Source organism: Heterodontus francisci, chromosome 40 (assembly GCF_036365525.1).
Source record: "Heterodontus francisci isolate sHetFra1 chromosome 40, sHetFra1.hap1, whole genome shotgun sequence".
In the NCBI taxonomy this organism is placed as follows: Eukaryota; Metazoa; Chordata; class Chondrichthyes; order Heterodontiformes; family Heterodontidae; genus Heterodontus; species Heterodontus francisci.
The window spans coordinates 11,625,398-11,645,993 of NC_090410.1; the positions used below are offsets into that span (position 1 = coordinate 11,625,398).

At 45.2% G+C, this 20,596-nt stretch overlaps 1 protein-coding gene across 2 annotated transcripts; it reads right to left on the bottom strand.

Moving 5' to 3' along the window:
* Positions 1-473: 473 nt before the first annotated feature.
* LOC137353075 (potassium channel subfamily K member 13-like) lies at positions 474-12,423 on the bottom strand. 2 transcript variants are annotated; one of them, XM_068019043.1, is made up of 3 exons: positions 11,140-12,422; positions 3,085-3,341; positions 474-2,817 (listed from the first exon to the last, which is right to left on the bottom strand). In XM_068019043.1, exons 1-3 carry the CDS (start codon positions 11,471-11,473, stop codon positions 2,455-2,457), a joined length of 954 nt encoding a protein of 317 aa, XP_067875144.1. In that variant the 5' UTR covers positions 11,474-12,422; the 3' UTR covers positions 474-2,454. The 2 variants fall into 2 exon arrangements, with proteins under 2 accessions (XP_067875144.1, XP_067875143.1); XM_068019042.1 differs by having other exon boundaries at positions 475-3,341; positions 11,140-11,745; positions 12,130-12,423.
* Positions 12,424-20,596: the final 8,173 nt, after the last annotated feature.

The window sequence follows — 20,596 nt, forward strand, 5'->3', positions numbered from 1 at the left end:
CCATTTGGTTGGGTTACAGACTGCAAATTAACATTCAAAGTGCCCGTTGCTGCATTTTCTGTACACAAGTGCATCTTTGTTTAATATTGTGCAACATGTTGTCTGCTGCAATCTTGGGTCAGTGTTTAGATTTGCAATTTCAGTTGCAATTGCAGCATGAGAAGGCAATAGAGTATTAGGGACAGGAGTTGGCCTTTCAACCTCTTGAATCTATTCTGCAATTCAGTTAGATCACAGCTGATCTGCACCTCAACTCCATTCTTGTTGTAATTAAAAACCCAATCGATTCACTAATTTCCTTTAGGGAAGGAAACTCGCCGACCACATACATGACTCCAGTCCCACACCACAGAATTGACTCTTAACTGCCCTTTGAAGTTGTGTCAAAGCACTTGTGATTCAAGAAGGCAGCCCATCACTACCTTATCAAGGGCAACAAATGCCAGCCTTGCCAGTGACTCCCAAATCCAGAGAATAAATAGAAATATCACGCCAAGAGCATCATGTATTATTTGTATTGTACAAGTTTTCATGTACCTCAGGTTTTGCAAGAATGTAAGAAATAGGAGCAGGAGTAGGCCATACAGTGCCTCCAGCCTGCTCACCATTCAGTAAGATCATGGCTGCTCTTCAACCTCAACTCCACCTTCCCACCCTATCCCATGTCCCTTGATTGTCTTAGATTGCAAGAATCTTTTGCTCTCAGCCTTGAATACACACAATGACTAAGCATCCACAGCCCTCTGGGGTTAGAGAGTGTCACAACTCTCCAAGTGCAGAAATTTCTCCTCATCTCAGACCTAAGTGGCTGACCCCTTATCCTGAGACAATGACCCCTAGTTCTAGACTCTACAGCCAGGGGAAACACCTCTCCGCATCAAGCCCTGTAAGAATGTTATAAGTTTCAATGAGATTACCTCTCATTCTTCTAACCTCCAGAGAATATGGGCCCATTCTGCTCAATATTCATTCAATTCATTGTATGGCATGTGCAAGATCCCCCAACTGCAGTCTATTCTGGTCAGTCTGGTCATTTCAATGAAGTAACTTTGAACCGAGTAGCAGGTAAAGTCCACTCACTTCCATTTACTCTCAAGGAAAGCTCTCCTCCATCATGGGTGCTCCATCACTACTAGAACTGCAGCGGTTCAAGAAGAGGGTCCACAACTCCTTGGTGCCCTGGTCAATACTTATCCCTCAACCAACACCTAAAACAGATTATCTGGACATTGGCTTCCTTGCTGTTTGTGAGAACATGCTGTGGCTTCCGAATTTCCCTAAATTACAACTGATTGCATTTCAAAATTACTTCATTGGCTGTAAAGCGCTTTGGGACAATTTGAGGTTGTGAAAGGTGCTATAGAAATGAAAGTTCTTTCTTTCTGTTATCCAGCAGTTATACTTTGATTGATATTTGCAGTAGAGAGCTGAATTGTATCATCTTGTACTCTTCAAATTCTTTCACAAGAAAATATTGCTCTGGATAATAAAAGCTGACATTTCAATTGTTAAAACTATATATTACAATATTAATGCAGTATTTTCAAATAGACTTTTTTAAATTTACAGTAGCAGAAATGTTCACAGATACGTTCTACAGTCTTGTAATAGATTTTACATGACTTTTCAGGTTGAGCATGACCTAGATGCGCCATCACCCTGTGTAATTCAAGTGGTTCCCAGAATGTATAGCAAGCTCCACATAATTCGGTGTTACTGTCCATATCAAGTAAGTGATCTCTGCATTCCTCCAATTCTGGCCTCTTGCACATCCACAATTTTCATCCCTCTGCCTCTGGTGATCGTGCCTAAGCTTTGGAATTCCCTCCCCAAACCTCTACACCTCTCTCTCTTCCTTTAAGGCGCTCCTTAAAATCTACCTCTTTGACCTAGCTTTGGGTTGCCTGTTCTAATAATTCCTTATTTAGCTCAGTGTCAGGTTTTGTTTGATAATGTTCCTGAGACGCACCTTGGGATCTTTTACTATATTAAAGGTGCCATATAAATGCAAGTTGTTGTTGTTGTTGTTAGGAGAAAGCCCAGTTATCTCCCGTCCTTTCCTGAAGGTGCCAGCGTCCTCAGTCATTTTGACGAACCTGTTGTGTGCGAAACTTGGCTGCGAGTGCTTGCTGTGGGAGACCATGGCAGGAGAGACTGAAGATGAGGTCTACAGCTGTACCTGCCAGCTGGGTTTCACTTAGCAGCGTGGACCCTGGCTCATTTGTCCAGCCCTTCAACCAATTTGTTGAAGCAAGTCAAAGTGCCCCCATCACCTTTGCCCCGGTTTGAGATCAACTACCTCAGCGCGAAGCAAGTGATCAGATCTTGGACCATACTGGCTGCAAACTTTACTATTCACCAAAGGTGACGGGCAAAGACTGAGGATCAGTCAGTTGTACCACCAAGTTAACTTCCATTCACTTTGATAACTGATAAGGCCTCCGATCCATGAGGCTACCTATCCACACTTGTCTCTGCCAACCTATTGTTCATGATCGCCAAGGCGCCGACACCGCCACAGAAGCCATTGTACCGGGAGTGGCTTTGCCTGGGACCTCCATTGGCGGTCTCAGAGAGTTGCTTCTGCATTATAGCTAAGGAGACCTTGTTGGAAGCCAAAAAGTCTTTTACGGATATCATCTCTCCCGACATCCGGCGCCCATCTGTCTCGCTGTCACACACCGTCTCCACGGAGACTTCATGCCGTCTGGTCTTGACAGTTGCCGGATGTACAGCATTCCAGTGAGTTCTCACCTTCTTGCTCTGGCACCGTCGGCAACACTGGCACTCCATCTTCTTCAGGATCCAGTTGAGGAACTGTTTGATGACAATGGAGGAGACATTAAATAAGGAATAGATGCAGCACACGCCCAGCAGTATGAGCAGGAAGTTCCCCGCGCGGTACAGGCTTTGGTTGGCGTAGGTCGCTCTTTGGCTGCTCACCAAATCGCCAAACCCAATGGTGCTGAACGCCACAAAGCAAAAGTACAGGGACTCGGCGTAAGTCCAGCCCTCAACAGGTGAGTACATCGCCGACGCACAGCAGGAGATTACAATCGACGCGATCCCCAGTATGAGCATTACGTAGTAGACGGAAGGTTTCCAGCCGTCCAGGCTGTCCAACTCCCCCGAGTGGCTGGAGCCTCGGCAGTCCGGCGGCCCCATCAGCCCACTCCGCTGTAACTTCTGCTCGTGGAACCACCGCAAGATGTAGGCCAGCAGCGTGATGATCCGCTCCAGGAACAGGTTGAAGAACAAGATGGTGGCGGCACAGCCAACCAGGCCGTAGAAGATCAGGAAGATTCTGCCGCCAACAGTCACTGGTGTGGCCATCCCAAACCCTGCAAGGAGATCAAATGAGAACTGTAAGTGTCAAAATACCCCATAACTCTGCTGTAACTGGGGTCTTTTTAGTTTCAGTCTGCTCCGCTTTGGAACCAGTTCAGGCCTCGACAACAAATTCACTCTCCGTAGTTTGACATTAGTGAAACAAAGGCTGTAAAGTGATTATCAAAGTATTGATCAGAGGGTGTAAAGTGCAGACAAACCTTTTTATACAGCCAAGGATTCGGCTCCTCTGCTGATCACAGCGGAGCTTCCTCTGGCGGCAAGATTTCTGAAATGAGAGACTTGTTGTAAGAGTTTACAATATAAGAAGTTTGTAATGTCATGCACGGAAGGAGCCGTGATTAAACAAACAATGAAATGGAAGAATTACGAATTTAAAAGTCAACTGTTAAACCAAACCACAAGAACATGGACACTTGTACCATAGTTAAAATGGAGTAGCAGTCACTTGACCCCCTCCTGTACTGGAAATCAACAAACCTGTCTGCAAAGATGGAACTCGTTAACCTCATTTGAAATAGCTCTGGGGAGAACCCCTTTGAAATTGAAAGGAGCACTATTAATAACTCTGATCAACATGAATGAACTAACAAAGGATTCTGGAGACAGACTGACTCACAGCCCAAATCAAAATGAATCGGTGTGAAGCAGCACCATGTTACCAGAATGGTCCCCATTCAGACATCAATTGATAGCCATGGTTATCATATCCTGGCCCATTGTGTGGTCACACCAGGGGAGAGGGCCATGTATCTCCTAACATAAACTCGAAACTGATGGATTTTTACTGAAAAAGGTAGCCCTCTGGAGAGAGAAAGAGAGAGAGAGACAGAGATCAAAACAACACCTTCAGAAAGCTGTCCAGCCAGAGGTTGTGCAAGAAATCCCACCAAAGAAGAAGAACCCTACTGAACAATAACTGAACGACCACGACAGCAGAGACATTACAAAGTGACTTTAAGTCTTTCCATCTGTGAAGGAAACAAAATTTACACCACCAGCTTTGTGCTGAGTTGTAACCACTAGAACTCACCTCAACAAGTTCAAGACTACCCAGGCCTGCAGCTTTAAAAGAGACTGTCCACCTGAGAAAATTCAACAGGTTTACTGTAAACCATGAACATTTACCTCAGTTTGGATTTGAAAGTATCTACCCTTTTCTCTCTATCTATCTATTCTTGAGTATGTGTGTGTGAGTGAATGTGTGTGTGGGTGAAGTTGCATTTAATTCAGAAATTGTGTAAAGATAACTCGTTTCTTTTACCTACAAGAAAACCTGTCATTTGTTTGTTTATTTTGTTTAATTGACATAAAAATACACTCAGGGATTAACTCACCATTTTTAACAAAACACGATTACAGTCAGTTGGGAGGTGAACAGTGGGAACCACCCCCACCACTTTCCACCTGTCCGTAACAGTAAGAAAGGTGAATCAATACAGTGGGAAGTTTCTAATGGAAGAGTTTATTACAAGATGTCTAGGACAGGAGTTTACTTTGGCAGACCTTAATTCCTAAATGCACTTCCCAATGCTGTTCGGAGATTGAGACAATAAGATTACAAATTCCATCCCTAGAACAATCTGACGTCAGCTGGGACTACAGTTGAGTGCCACAATTGGCTTCAGCACATCCTGAGCTACAAGGGGAGACAATGAGACCTATTTCTGATCACTGTCCTGCGGCCCCTCGCTGGGGAGAAACTGTGTGTGTGTGTGTGTCGGGGCAAGGGCCAGGATTAAGCTGACATGTGATGCACACTGCAGTAGAAAAGCTGTCAAATGACACCCAAAGGATGGCCTTTCGAGGGGGGTGGGAGAAGATACCAAAGGGTGGTTGCTGCATGTTGAACCATCTCCAGTGAGAGGCAGTTTTTTAGAAGAGAACTGGACGAACACCAGAATGAGAAAACCCAGAGAACATTTGCTGTAGGTTGCAACAACAACAATTTATTGCATTTGTATAGTGCCTTTAACATAGTGAAACATCTAGAGGTGCTTCACAAGAGCATGAAATTTGATACTGAGCCACATTAGGAGAGAAAAGGACAGGGTGACCAAAAGCTTGGTCAAAGAGGTAGGTTTTAAGGAGAATTTTAAAAGAGAAGAGAGGAGTGGCAGAGAGGTTTAGGGAGGGAATTCCAGAGTTTAGGGCCGAGACAACTGAAAGCACCGCCACCAATAGTGGAGTGATGAAAATTGAGGAAATGCAAGAGACTAAAAATTGGAGGATTGCAGAGATCTCAGAGGTTTTGAGGACTGGAGGAGATTACAGAGGTGAGCGAGGCCAGGAAGGAAATTGTAAACAAGCATGAGAATTCTGATATTAAGGCGTTGCAGGACTGGGATCCAACGTAGGTCGATGAGCAAAGGGGTGATGGGTGAACAGGATTTTGTGCGAGTTAGGATACAGGCAACAGAGGACTGGATGAGATGAAATTTATAGAGGATGCAAGGTGGGAGAGCATTGGAATGGTCGAGTCTGTAGGTAACAAAGGTTTGGATGAGAGTTTGAGCAGCAGATGAGCTGAGGCAGGGGTGAAGAGGTTTGTAGTCACAGATTGAATATGTGTATTTTTTGAAGTCCCTGAGAGTTGAGTATGTGTCGTCACCTCATACTAATCAACACTAACAGCTGGATCTCCATTTGCAGAAACTTTTATGTGGAAATATTAATTATTGACATTTGATATAACCTTTTGCTTTATGGCCCCAGCTGTCGATTTGTTTGAATTCCTTGCACTGTGGTGCTTGCACATTGCTAATGGACCGAATTTTAATCCCTTTCTGCTATTAAAGCATCATTTGATGATAGTGTGCAATTAAATGAGTGGCTGAAGAAAAGGCAGATCAACAGCACTGGAGTTAATTATTCAGTTTCGTTACAAGTAACGGAAAAAATATCAAACTGTATGTTTCCTGTCCATATCTCCTTGATCTATTGCAGTTTAAATAAACACTTATTCCTGTCCAGCAGAAAGAGGCCACACGGTTGGGATCACCCCCTCATCGCTGCGTGGATAACTGCACTGCCTGGTGGGGTACTGAGGCACACAGTAACAGCAAGGCACCAGGTTCAATCCCTAATTCGAGTTAATTACCTGAGCCCCATGCAAATTGGCATAGGGCAAATAAGATTAGAGAAATTAATGCATGGCTCAAAGACTGGTGTGGTAGAAATGGGTGTATTAACACCTAATCTGTACTAATGCTTTGTCTTTCAACACACCATTAACATATTGTTTGCCTTTGCTCCGTGACCTTTTGGTCAGCTATGTGGCCTGGTCCAATCTGCACCTTCTCCTTTGTTATCTCTTTCCCCACCCCCACCTCACTTGCTTATAACCTGCGACTTTTCTAATATTTGTCAGTTCCGATGAAGGGTCACTGACCCGAAACGTTAACTCTGCTTCTCTTTTCACAGATGCTGCCAGACCTGCTGAGTGGTTCCAGCATTTCTTGTTTTTATTTCAGATTTCCAGCATCCGCAGTATTTTGCTTTTATGGTAGAAATGGGTTCCGGTTTGTGGGGCACTGGTACCAGTATTGAGGAAAGTGGTGGCTGTACCGTTGGGACGCTCTACACCTGAACCGTGCTGGGGCCGGTTTTCTAGCGAGCTGCATAGCTAGGGAAGTGGAGAGGGTTTTAAACTGAATAGTGGGGGCAAGGGATCAAATTTGGGAAGATATGGTAAATCAAGAAGTAGAGACAAGGCAAGAGAGGAAGGTATTAATATGGGAAATGATAAACAGACTATGACAGGAAGGGACAGAGCGTACAAATCTAAGAGTAAATCAACAGATAAGGTTAGAGGTTACAAAAATAATAAAAGGACAAAACTAAAGGCTCTGTATCTGAATGCACATAGCATTCGAAACAAAACAGATGAACTGCGAGCGCAAATAGAAATAAGTAAGTACAATCTGATAGTCATTACAGAGACATGGCTGCAGGATGACATAGATTGGGACCTGAATATTGAAGGGTACATGGCATTTAGGAAAGACAGGAAGCTAGGAAACGGTGGAGGGGTGGCTCTGTTAATTAATGATGGCATTAGCACAATAGGGAGGGATGACCTAAGTTCAGGAGACCAGGATGTAAAAGCTGTTTAGGTACAGATGAGAAATCATAAAGACAAGGAGTTACTTGTGGGAGTGGTGTAGAGGCCACCTAACGTTAACCACACAGTAGGACAGGGTATAAAGGAAGAAATAATGGCAGCCTGTCAGAGAGGTACGGCGATAATCATGGGGGATGTTAACCTACATATAGACTGGAAAAATCAGATGGGCAGAGGTAGCCTAGATGAGGAGTACATAGAATGTTTTCGGGATAATTTCTTGGAACAATACATTCTGGAGCCAACCGGAGAGCAGGCTACACTAGACCTGGTATTGTGCAACGAGATATTATTAACTAATGACCTCATAGTTAAGGCACCCCTAGGTAGGAGCGATCATAATATGATTGAATTTTACATTCAGTTTGAGGGAGAGAAGAGTGGGTCCAAGAGGAGTATTTTAAACTTAAATAAGGGCAATTATGAGGGCATGAAAGCAGAGCTAGCTAAAGTAAACTGGCAAATTACGTTAAGGGATAGGTCAGTAGGGATACAGTAGCAGACATTTAAGGCGATATTTCAGAATACACAGAATAGATGCATTCCAATGCGAAAGAAAAATTGCAAGGGGGGACCCGCCATCCGTGATTAACTACAACAGTTAAAGATAGTATCAAACTTTTTAAAAAAGCATATTATTGTGCAAAGATGGGTGGCAGGTCAAAAGATTGGACAGAATATAAAAAACAACAAAGACTGACTAAAAGATTGATAAGGAAGGTAAAATTAGAGTACGAAACAAAGCTAGCTAGAAATATAAAGACAGATAGTAAGAGTTTCTATAGATATTTTAAAAAGAAAAGAGTTAAAGTGAACTTTGGTCCTATAGAAAGTGAGTCTGGGGAATTAATAATGGATAATATAGTATAATATAATATCGTCGTTGAAAGTAAGCATGCAGGTGCAGCAGGCAGTTAAGAAGAGGTATACAAAATTATGAGGGGCATTGATAGATTAGATAGGAAGAAATGTTTTCCCTTAGCGGAGGGGTCAATAACCAGAGGGCATAGATTTAAGGTAAGGGGCAGGAGGTTTAGAGGGTATTTTAGGAAAAAGGATGGTTGGAATCTGGAACGCACTGCCTGAAGAGGTGGGTAGAGGCAGGAACCGTCACAACATTTAAGAAGTATTTAGATGAGCACTTGACACGCCATAGCATACAAGGCTACGGGCCAAGTGCTGGAAAATGGGATTAGATTAGGTAGGTGCTTGATGGCTGGCACAGACAAGATGGGCCGAGGGGCCTGTTTCTGTGCTGTATGACTCTATGACTCTAAGGCAAATGGTATGTTGGCCTTCATAGCGAGAGGATTCGAGTACAGGAGCAAGGATGTCTTGCTGCAATTATACAAGACCTTGGTGAGACCATATCTGGAGTAGTGTGTGCAGTTTTGGTCTCCTTATCTGAGGAAGGATGTTCTTGCCATGGAGGGAGTGCAGTGAAGGTTCACCAGACTGATTCCTGGGATGGCATGACTGACATATGAAGAGAGATTGGGTCGATTAGGTTTGTATTTGCTAGAGTTTAGAAGAATGAGAGGGGATCTCATAGAAACCTACAAAATTCTAAGAGGACTGGACAGACTAGATGCAGGAAGGATGTTCCCGATGGTGGGGGAGTCCAGGACCAGGGGTCAAAGTCTAAGGACAAGGGGTAAGCCATTTAGGATTGAGATGAGGAGGGATTTCTTCACCCAGAGAGTGTTGAATCTATGGAATTCTCTACCACAGAAAGCAGTTGAGGCCAAATCGTTAAATATATTCAAGAAAGAGTTAGACATAGTTCTTAGGGCTAAAGGGATCAAGGGATACGGGGAGAAAGCGGGAACAGGGTACGGAGTTTGGATGATCAGCCATGATCGTATTGAATGGCGGTGCAGGCTCGAAGGACCGAATGGCCTACTCCTGCTCCTTTATAATAAGGAGATGGCAGATGAATTGAACAGATATTTTGCAGGGGTCTTCACTATAGAGGATACAAGTAACATCCCAGTATTAGCTATAAGTCAGGAAATGGAAGGGAGGGAGGAATTCAAGAAAATTACAATCACCAGGGAAGTGGTACTGAACAAATTGTTGGAGCTGCGGGCTGACCAGTCCCCGGGTCCTGATGGACTTCATCCTAGGCTCTTAAAAGAAGTGGCTAGTGAGATAGTTGATGGGTTAGTTTTAATTTTCCAAAATTCCCTACATTCATGGAAGGTTGTGCTAGACTGGAAAATAGCGAATGTAACTCCTTTATTCAAAAAGGGAGGGAGTCAGAAAGCAGGAAACTACAGGCCAGTTAGCTTAACATCTGTCATAGGGAAAATGTTAGAAGCTATTATTAAAGACGTTATAGCAGGGCATTTAGAAAAATTGAAGGAAATCAGGATGAAGGGTCATTGACCTGAAGCATTTCTCCCTGAACAGTTGCTGTCTGGCCTGCTGAGTGATTTCCAGCTTCTTCTGTTTTAGTTTCAGATTTCCAGCATTTGCAGTATTTTGCTTTCGTTTTAGTCAGTTTATCATTGGCTGGAGAAGGATCTTACTGCTGGTAACCCAGAGACTGTCATCAGAGCCTTAGAGCTATAGCTTTTAGATTGTCTCTATTCCCCCTCTGTTCCCCTTATCTCAAGCCTGGCAATCAGGTCATTCCCGAATTGTCTTGGCTTCGTCCTGACATTCTCTCTATTTGGGCAGAAGGTGAAGAGTCAAGTCAAGGAGGGGGAAGAGGGAGCAGGTTAAGAATGGACACATCAGAGTCTGGGGGCAGAGTAACAAGTATGTGTGTGTGTGAGGGAATAGGCAAGGACTAAATGCTAAATAAGTGGTGCAAAGCATTTTAGCCAGGGTTACACTCGGTCAGTCATTTAGCTGATGGTCTCTGGCAGAAAGAATTACGTAGGTTTGGAAAGCTGCAGAGTTTGCCCTCTCTCAGTGGCTCAGTTTGTAAATGCACCGCCCAGCCTGGTGCAGACCAGACTCCAGCTATGCTATTTTAGCTCATCCACCTGGGGAGGCGGCACAGGTGATCCAACTGGCTTCAGCATCCCTGAGCGAGGGGTCTGGGGATTCTTGCTCAATATCCAGTGACGCCAGGATTTTTTATTTTGCAGGGCTATGGGGAAAGGACAGGGGTGTGGTGTGGACAGCTCTTTTAAAAAGAGCTGGCACAGCATGATGGGCCAAAAGGCCTCATTCTGTGCTGAACCATTCAGTGGTTCAGACCCCTACTGGAAAATGCACACATGTATCTGTCGGGTGGTGATGATATGGTGGGGGAGGGAGTGGGGAAGCTGGTCAGACTTTGGTGCGATGCCTCTCGTTGTTGAGCAGCCAGCCCCACACTTCAAGGGTCGAAAACCCGGAGGGGAGAAAGAAAACAGAGAGGAAGAGGTTAAAAAAATTAGGGAAGTGGGGGGAATCAGAACTGGGAGGGTTAATCTTCATTGTGTTTGTTAAAACAGTTCCGGAAATAAAACAGCAATAAAAGTTTGGAAAATTCAACTCAGGAGCTGTCTCGGTATCACATCAATTACAAAAGGCTTTTAGAGTTCATATCAACTAAAAATCAGCATGTAAGGAATATTTCTTCATGGAAATGACCTGAGAACACAGTTGTGTGCCCTGAAGTCTGGGGTCTAAACTATCCACTTGTTTAGGAATCAGTAAAGAGACACACTGACCTATGGTGGACACCACCGTCCCGACAAAGTAGAAAGCTCCAGTGAAATCCCATCTGGGTCTCAGTCGGTCCACCCTGATTCCAGCCACACTGGCTTCCTCGTACTCCTTCAGGAAGGCACCCAGCTCCAGGCGGCTGATGTTGTGGCACCGGGTGAAGTTGGCCAGCCTCCGGCTCCACGCCCGCTGCGCCCGCAGCTCCATCGGCCGCTCGATGGCCGAGAAGACGGCCGCCCCGCACAGCAGGTACAGCAAGATGAAAAGGGCCAGCAGGGCGAAGCGGGCATTGTCCTCATTGAGCCTGAGCCAGGAGCAGCAGCCTCCCCTCCCGGCCATAGCCCAGCAATGCTCAAGGGGACAGCTGCATGTTGACTGCTGGCTGTCGAAGGCATAAGGTCCTCTCGCCTTCTTTTCCTGTTAGAGATCTCACAGGCACTTTCCAATAAGCACCAGCTCTTGATAACCACCGGCTCTTGTACTTCCATATATGGAACAAGGGAGCTCCCCAACTCCATCTGCCTTAAAGCCGGAGTCCAACCGAGTAGACAGCACAAAGTGTAACCACACCACAGTACTGGAAGCTCAGTCAGAAAGGACAAATGCACCTGCTTTAAAACAAAAAAAAAACTTTATTAAAACATTCCCCAGATTGTTTCGTGGGCGTGCTCCAGGGTTCTCAATTAAGGAAAGAACTCGCATTTATCTAGCACCTGTCAGGACTTCCCAAAGCGTTTTTAAGTGTAGTTACTGTTGTCATGTAGGAAACGCAACAGCCAGTTTGTACACAGCAAGCTCTCACAAACAGCCATATAACGACCAGATAATCTGTTTTAAAGCCTGGCTTGGGTACAAAATTAATTTTTTTTAAATGCCCGCCCGGACCCGGGCACATGTAGTCGGGTTTGGTCGGGTAGCCAGGCTTTACTGCAGAGTGCGGAGTCCGGACTGCACGTTTCCCGCCTTGGCGTCCTGAATGTTCGTTGGAAGATTACCTCCCGGAGCAGGGCAGCACTGTCCACATCCAGCCCGACCCGAGCCCGAATGGTGGACCCGGAAGAGAGACCCGACCCGACCCGAACCCGACACACGTCGTCGGGTCTGGTCGGGTAGCCGCGCTTTAATCTGTTTTTGTTGGTATTGATTGAGAGGTAAGTATCGACCAGGACACCCGGGAGAACTGCACTGCCTTTCTTCAAATAGTGCCATGGAATCTTTTACATCCACCTGAGAGAGCAGACAGCACCTTGGTTTAACATCTCATTCTTAATACCACACCCCCGCCAGCGCAGCACTCCCTCAGTACTGCACTGGGAGCATCAGCCTGGATTTTTTTGTGTGCAAGTGAGTGTGAAACTCATGAAACTGAAGTGAAACTACAAACCCACAACCTACTGACGCAGAGACAAAAGCGTTATCCACTAGGGAGGGGGGATAAATCAGATTCAGATTCCCAATCCTCATCACTGTGCAGTGGCTTGTGCTGCGAAGTGCAAAGTATGATGCCTTGCATGGCCAAATAGTCCCCAGGCAACGCTCCCCATGTACGTTTACACATGAAAAATGATCACTTGGTCGGAGTCCAGGGCTTCCAGCATCCCAGCAAGAAAGGGAGGATATTGTCAAATAAAACAATCATTCCTAATAACATCTTCCCAACCCATCTACTATACAAGTAAGCCAGGAATATAACTGCCTCACGGCTGTCACTCGTACTATTTATAACATAAAATACATCAATTGTGGAATGTTCTGTACTGTATTGCTGAACAAGTGTTCCTGTGAAAAGAAATAGGGAGACTGATAGAGAACTGGACAGTATGTAATCATTACTGTCAACCTTGGAGAGCAGAATAGAAAGCAATGAAAATTGGTGGAAGGTCAGTGAAGAAGATTTCACGAGCTCACAATTCATAATCACTGATATGAAAGTCATTGCTCATGGCTTGGTCGCAAACAGAGACTCTACATGAACTGCTGGCTGCATAGCAAGCTGCTCTCATCTCATACATCGGATGGAGGTGAATCTTAATGTTGGGTTTTAGCACTTAGATCAGCATAAACATTAATCTGCATTCATACAGCTCCTTTAACATAAAAGTGTGGCGAGAAATAGACACCAAACAGATAAATATTAGGAGGAGCATTCAAAGACTTTGGCAAAGAGGCGGTTTTAAGGAGGGCCTTAAAGGAGGAAAGGGAGGCGGAGGGGTCTTGGGAGGCTGTTCCAGAAGCTATGGTCTAGGTAGCTGAAAGCATGGCCACCAAAGGTGGATGAAGAAAGGTGAGTGGGGTGGGGTGGGGGGGGGGGGGGGGGCGCGGTTGGAGGGTGGGGTTGCAGTCGGAACCCACAAGAGGACGTTTCAGAGGATTGTAAAGCTTGGAAGGGGTATTCGGGCATGAAAGGGTCACAAAAAACTGGGATGGCCATGGAGAAACTTAAAGACAATGTCAAGAATGGTAAATTTGAGATGTTGGTGAACTGGGAGCCAGTGCAATGAATTAATTGCCTGGAGTGAAATTAAGGCATATCAGGGAGGCAAAAGTAGATGATTCATGCAAGTGTGATCTGGAATTTGTTTGATTGCCTTAGGGAGTCAGGGGGAAAGGCTGCTGCGTCAGCTATGGGCCACGTGTTACTATTCGAAAGAAAGAACACTTTTGAATTTACATAGTGCTGTTCATGACCTCAGGACATACCAAGCATATTACAGCCAATGAAGTATTTTTGAAGTGTAGTCACTGTTGTAACATAGAGAAACATGCTAGCCAACTTGCACACAGCAAGCTCCCACAAACAGCAATGAGATAAATGATTGGATAATCTGTTTTAATGATATTGATTGGGGGATTAATGTTGGCCTGGGCACTGGGGAGAACCCTCTGTGTGAGGGGTTATTGGTTTTATTACCCTTGAAAACCTGTGCCATCTTTCTGAAGGCGTTTGCTTTCTTATTCTGGCCCAGAGTCATCGAACGGTTTGAACAACAAAAGTAGTTAAAATTTCCATGGAGAGAAGGGTTTGAGGGTGGGATGGGATGCGGGCTCATTACAGTCCATAACTGCAATGATCACATTAGGAACAAGTAGTTTTAAAATTCCACAAGTGTCTTGTCTTCAAGTTGGCATAGCAACACTCACACAGTCGAAAGGTTGGAAGCAGCTGCCGACAACTTTTATAGGAGTTCATAATCTCCACAAGAAGCAAAGTGTTCCCTCAAGAAAAGAGCAGTTGATGTTGGACAGGTTTCAGATGGTAACCCGTGTTTTCAACTTGGGGTAAAAGGAGGAGCTTGAGAATTACTGAGTAGAAAGGCTGACACTCCTAGTGCCTCACAGAAGTAGTGCTACACTGTGAGAGGTGCAGTCTTTCAGGTGAGATGTTAAACTGAGACCCTCTCAGGTGCAGCAAGTAATTAGGAAGGCTAATGGTATGTTGGCCTTTATCGCAAGAGGATTTGAGCGCAGGAGTAGTGAAGTCTTGCTTCAATTGTATAGAACCTTGGTTAGACCGCACCTGGAGTACTGTGTGCAGTTTTGGTCCCCTTACCTTAGGAAGGATATTATTGCCATAGAGGGAGTGCAACGAATGTTCACCAGACTTGTTCCCGGGATGGTGGGACTGTCCTATGAAGAGAGATTGGGGAAACTGGGCCTGTATTCTCTAGAGTTTCGAAGAATGAGAGCTGATCTCATTGAAACCTACAAAATACTTAAAGGGAGAGACAGGGTAGTTACAGGTAAGATGTTTCCCCTGGTTGGGGAGCCTAGAACCAGGGGACACAATTTCAAAATAAGAGGGAAGCCACTTAGGGCAGAGATGTGGAGAAATTTCTTTACTCAGACCGTTGAGAATCTTTGGAATTCTGCCCCCAGAGGGCTGTGGAAGCTCATTCATTGAGTATGTTTAAAGTTGAAACTTCTAAATACCAATGACATAAAGGGATATGGGAATAGTGTGGGGAAAAGGCATTGAAATGGATGATCAGCCATGATTGTATTGAATGGCGGAGCAGGCTCGATGGGTTGAATGGCCTACTCCTGCTCCTATGTTCCTATGCTCCTAAAGGGTGTTTGAAAAAGTGCGGCATAATATGACCATGGGGAATGCTCTAGGCTCAACTCATTTTATCTACAGCATAAATTCTCTACCTTTTTATGCTCTAACCAAAACCAGCATCAATTTCAGGTATGGTCATGTAGTGATGATGTTACTGGACTAACAATCCAGAGAACCTGAGTTCAAATTCCACCAAGACAGTTTGAGAATTTGAATTCAATTTTTAAAATTCTGGAAATAAAAAGCTGGTCTCAGTAAAAGTGACCATCAATCTGTCAGGTTGCTATTAAAAATTCAACTGGTTCACTAAAGTCATAGTGAAGGAATCCGACTGTCCTTCCCCAGTGTTGTCCTAAATGTGACTCCAGTGGTTGCCTCTTAACTGCTCTCTGAAGTAGCCTAGCAAGTCACTCAGTCACAACCTTTACCTCCTCAGGGATGTGCAATAATTGGGCAGCCTTGCCAGCGATGCGCACAACCCCCAAGAATGAATAAAATAAAATTTTGGAGAGACGTATGGCCTTGTTTTTGTTGCCTCTGCTGCAAAGTCAAAAATGCTGGACAAAGCCTGAGTGTTAGGTTGCCAGTGGTGAGCTGTAAAGATCATACTCATGGTGAAAAGTCGCAAGTCATCGTGTGATGACCAAGTGTTATTATGAAATCTTCTCTTCTTTATGTTTATCTCTCTCAGTGTGAGCCCACAAAAGGAAGGGTGAGGCATTACCAGAGAGCTCACTCTACCCATCAGTTGACGCAATCCAGTGCATCTCCCACCCAATCACTGAGAACGCTAATACATGGGCAGTGCGAGAATAAGCGGAGGAAGAGATCCTGTGGCCAATCACAGGAGAAACTCTGATGACCTGAAACTTCAAAACTGAGGGGTGACCAGATCGAGGTCTTCAAAATTATAGAGGGGTTCAATAGGGTAGATGTGGGGATGATGTTTCCACTTGTAGGGCAGATCCAAAACTAGGGGCCGTTGGTGCAAGTTAGTCACTAATAAATCCAATAGAGAATTCAGGAGAAACTTCTTTACCCAGAGAGTGGCGAGAATGTGGAACTTGCTACCACAGGGGGTGGTTGAGGCGAATGGCACAGATGCATTTAAGGGAAAGCTAGATGAGGGAAAAAGGAATAGCAGGATCTGGCAATCAGATGAGTTGAAGCAAATAGAGTGGGAGGAAGCTTGTGTGCAGCATAGAGACCAGCATAGACTAGTTGGGCTAAATGGCAGTGTTGTGAATTCTGTGCAATTTTATGTAAATTGGACTTTAAAGCCACCAAGCAAAGATTCAGGGGGTCATGGTGTCCCATTGCATAGAGACTCGGAAGACAGGAGAGAAAGCAAGAGAAAGCAAGGCATGACCTGTTCAAGACTCCCACCCACTGTGGGACTATTTGTTGGTGGTTTCCTTTTGTTATACCCCTTAATATTTGAGTACTGTCCAGGCCTAATGGGCAGTGGTTCTGGGTTTACGAGCAACTGTTGCTCAGGCACTCGACTGAAGAAGGACTCAAGTGGTAAAGAAATCTTGCAACGAATCCACTTCAGTCACCTTCGCTGTAAATAGACGGCTGATCAAAGTTTTTTCTGTGACACAGATGTACTCTCACCTGTGCCCATGTGGCTCAGACAAACATATTAAAGAGCCCCCTCACCGCAACAGTTTCTTTGAAGTCTGCAAGAGTACAGGCACCAGACCAATTTCCTTTCTCTACGCCAAGACTTCAAGGCTCTGATCTAAAATTCAAGGCACCTTTGAGTGGTGCTGCAGGCTTTCAAATCCATCATTTCCACATCACACAGTTGATGGCTTAGAGCACCTCTTCACAATCAGCCTTTACCCACGCAAGATGAGCTGGGAGAGGAGATGGAGGGGTGGGGGTGGGGGAGTGGTGTTGGGAGGAGATACAGAGGCAGTGAGAATCTGCTGACGTAAAAAAAGAAGCAATCACAGCAGCTCTCAAGCACGATAAATTGTCCATACATGTTATACTCGTCAAGGTAATGCATGTTATTGGAGCATTTTTCTATGTCAGATGTCTCAGACCCTAATTGAAACCACCCACCCATCCAACTGACCTGGTGGAAACTGGGCAGGGTTGGGGGGTTGGGGGGGGGTGGGGGTAGCTTGGGGCATGTGGGTGGGGGCAGTTTAAACAAGGGCAGTGGCTGACCCCGTCTGATCCAATTTCTTCCCACTGTGTTCCAATGTTAACCTGCACCTTTGAGCAAGCAAAGGAAGATAATGGGTTGCCAACTCAGGTTGGGCACATTCCTGGAGGGGTCATCACATGATCGCCTGCCTCCAAGCATCCTGCCATTGGTCAGCCGACATGTCAATCATCACGGAGCCCGCCTCACCACAGCCAATCAAAAATGTGAACAGACTCCATTAACCAATTGGATCATTCCTGACTATCAGTCAAACAGCCTTGTTAGCTCACATCCAATATTTATATAATTAATGAACATGTATTTTAAGAAAATTAAAGAAAGATTCAATTTTTCAATGCCCCTATGATTTTTCTCCCAGGTGTTTGCTCGTAGCAATGGCCTGGAGATTAATCCTTAATTCCTGGAGACTCCAGGATAACCCTATGCCAGGCGCTTCTTTAAATATGCAGATTGAGTACCAGTGATGTCATTGGAACTCAATCCGCTATTTTAACTGGAGGTCTGAGCGGGGGAACAGTGATGGTTCTTCTGTCAGGACAAACTTGTCGGGAGGAAGCCAGAATAGCACCAGGTAGTGGTTCAGGTGGGGTTTGGATGCGTCACAGAGAATCTTTTGGGAAGTAAGACCAGTTATGTCATTGAGACCATCTGGGTCTCCACGTCCCCAGACTTCCTGGGTGAGGTACCCCACTTTAGGGCTGGCACATACCAACACCCGCCCTCCCCCTTTTTAAAATTTGGGCCCCAGTGTTAGCACTCCCAAGTTCGGTACACTGTTAGTGCGATTTTCTTCCTCACATGGACTGCAGCAGTTCAAGAAGGCAGCCCACCACCTTCTCAAGAGCAACAGGGATGGGCAATAAGTACCAGGCTTTCCGGTGATGCCCACATCCCACTAATTAATTAATTAATTTTTAAATTTAGAGATACAGCACTGAAACAGGCCCTTCGGCCCACCGAGTCTGTGCCAACCATCAACCACCCATTTATACTAATCCTACACTAATCCCATATTCCTACCACATCCCCACCTGTCCCTATATTTCCCTACCACCTACCTATACTAGGGGCAATTTATAATGGCCAATTTACCTATCAACCTGCAAGTCTTTGGTGGTGGGAGGAAACCAGAGTACGCGGCGAAAACCCATGCAGACACAGGGAGAACTTGCAAACTCCACACAGGTAGTACCCAGAATTGAACCCGGGTCACTGGAGCTGTGAGGCTGTGGTGCTAACCACTGCGCCACTGTGCCGCCCAGTGAATGAAGATATACAATAAAGCTCCTTCAGAACCGTCCCATCAAATGCTCCTAGAGCAAGTACAGCACAAGCTAGATACAGAACAAAACTCCCTCTACACTGTCCCATTAAACACTTCCAGGGTGGGTACAACATGGGTTAAGCTCCCTCTGCACTGCCCCATCAAATACTCCCAGGACAGGTACAGCACATGACTGTCCATGTGTGTGCATCTAATATCTCCATTTGCTCAGTGTCCATTTTTGTCTAATTCTGCCTCGGGATATTTTGCTAGGTCTTAGGCGCTGTACAAATGTTCCAAAATGTGGGGGTGAGAGGACTGAGGACACTGCAATTGTTGATGGAGTTGGGGTGGGGGATTGGGAATGTGCAGTCGACCAGCGTCGGGGGAGCAGAGTGGGGGCACAGGGCAGGAGTTGGAGTGGGGCTACAACTGTTTTAGGACAAGGAGTCTCAAATCGATATGTTTTTGGAATGGAGGAGGTGATCCAGGTTGTCAAAGGTTGGGGTGATACGTGAGTGGGATTTTACAGAAGACAGGATGTGGGGAGAGGGTTTCTGTCCAAGCTGCAGTTTATATGGGAAGGAACTTGGGAGGTTGGTGTTGGTGAGAAAGACAAGAATAATGGATAGGTAGGGGCAGAGAGGAGCAGTAGATGGAAATAGGCAGCTTCGGTGATGGACTACAGGGGGCTTGAAGCTGAGCTGAGGGCCCAGATGTCCTATGAAAATAGATTGAGTAGAACAGACCTGTATTCTCTGGAGTTTAGAAGACTAAGAGGGGACCGCGTTGAAATATATAAAATTCTTGGTGAGATTGACAGGGGGGCTTTGGAGATGCTGTTTCCCTTGGTTGAAGTGCCTTGAACTAGGGGGTCATAGTCTCAGGATAAGGGGTCAGATAATTTAGGAATGAGATGACGAGAAATTTCTGCCCTGAGATTTATGAATCTTTGGAATTCACCACCTCAAAGGGCTATAGATGCTCAATCAATGAGTATATGAAAGATGTTTGGATATTGAGGGAATCAAGGAATTATGGGGATAGGGCAGAAAAGTGGAGTTTAAGTAGATCAACCATGATCTTACTGAATGGCTGAGAAAATCGAGAGGCCAAATGGTTTACTCCTGCTCCTGTTTGTAGTGCAGAACGGTGAGATAAAATTGGGTTGAGCTTGAGTGCGTACACAGGGAGGGCGGTGGGAATAAGGCCTAGGGTACAGAGTTTCTGAAGATATCAACCTTGCAGAACTCAACACTGGTGGTCAGTCCTTGGCCATTTTTATTCCTTTCAGTGCATCTTTACTCCTGTATCTGACAGGCTCCAGTAACTCTAGCCACATAACCAGAGAGGAAATCTGGAGGCTTGGTTGTCCTGAATAAATATTGGTGCAATGCCCCATCTAATGTTCGCAATGGGTACTGCAGGCATTGGCAGAAATTCAAATAAAACAATTGAAGCCCAGACCGGGCGTGCAAGGCTGAATGGATAGCCCAAGCTGCAGAATTGTGTGGATTATTGTGTAGAAGGAATGAGGGAAATATATAAGAGTTGGCAATTTGTAAAAGTATCTGGATTCATAAAAGTCTGAGATGTTGCCAAGGCTAAGTTGCCAGCAGACACAATGGGCTAAATGGCCTCCTCTGTACTGTATAAGTGTGTTTGGAGCTCAGAAGTGTAACACATTTGAATCCCCAATCAGGTTCATAGAATTGCACAAAATTTACAACACAGAAACAATATTCAGCCTCACTGGTCTATGCTGATATTTATACTGGTTCTCTTGGCATTTCTTCACGGATGAAGATTTTGGGAAGGTTGTAGTCATCGGTTGCAGGCCCGCTGGTGGCTAGTTAGGCCTATCCGTGACCGGCAGATTCTCCCACAACGGGTACAAGTGAAGGTGTAGTCGCTGCTGAGGGCAATTTTCTCTTTCATGCTGGTTCTTCGCTTAGT

What these genes read in the sequence shown, in the direction of transcription:
- LOC137353075 (XM_068019042.1), bottom strand. Translation starts at nt 11,473, where the DNA reads ATGGCCGGGAGGGGAGGCTGCTGCTCCTGGCTCAGGCTCAATGAGGAC. An exon ending in GACGGTGGTGTCCACCATAG is followed by an intron (nt 3,342 to 11,139) that starts GTCAGTGTGTCT and finishes ATCTCCTTGCAG; the next exon opens with GGTTTGGGATGGCCACACCA.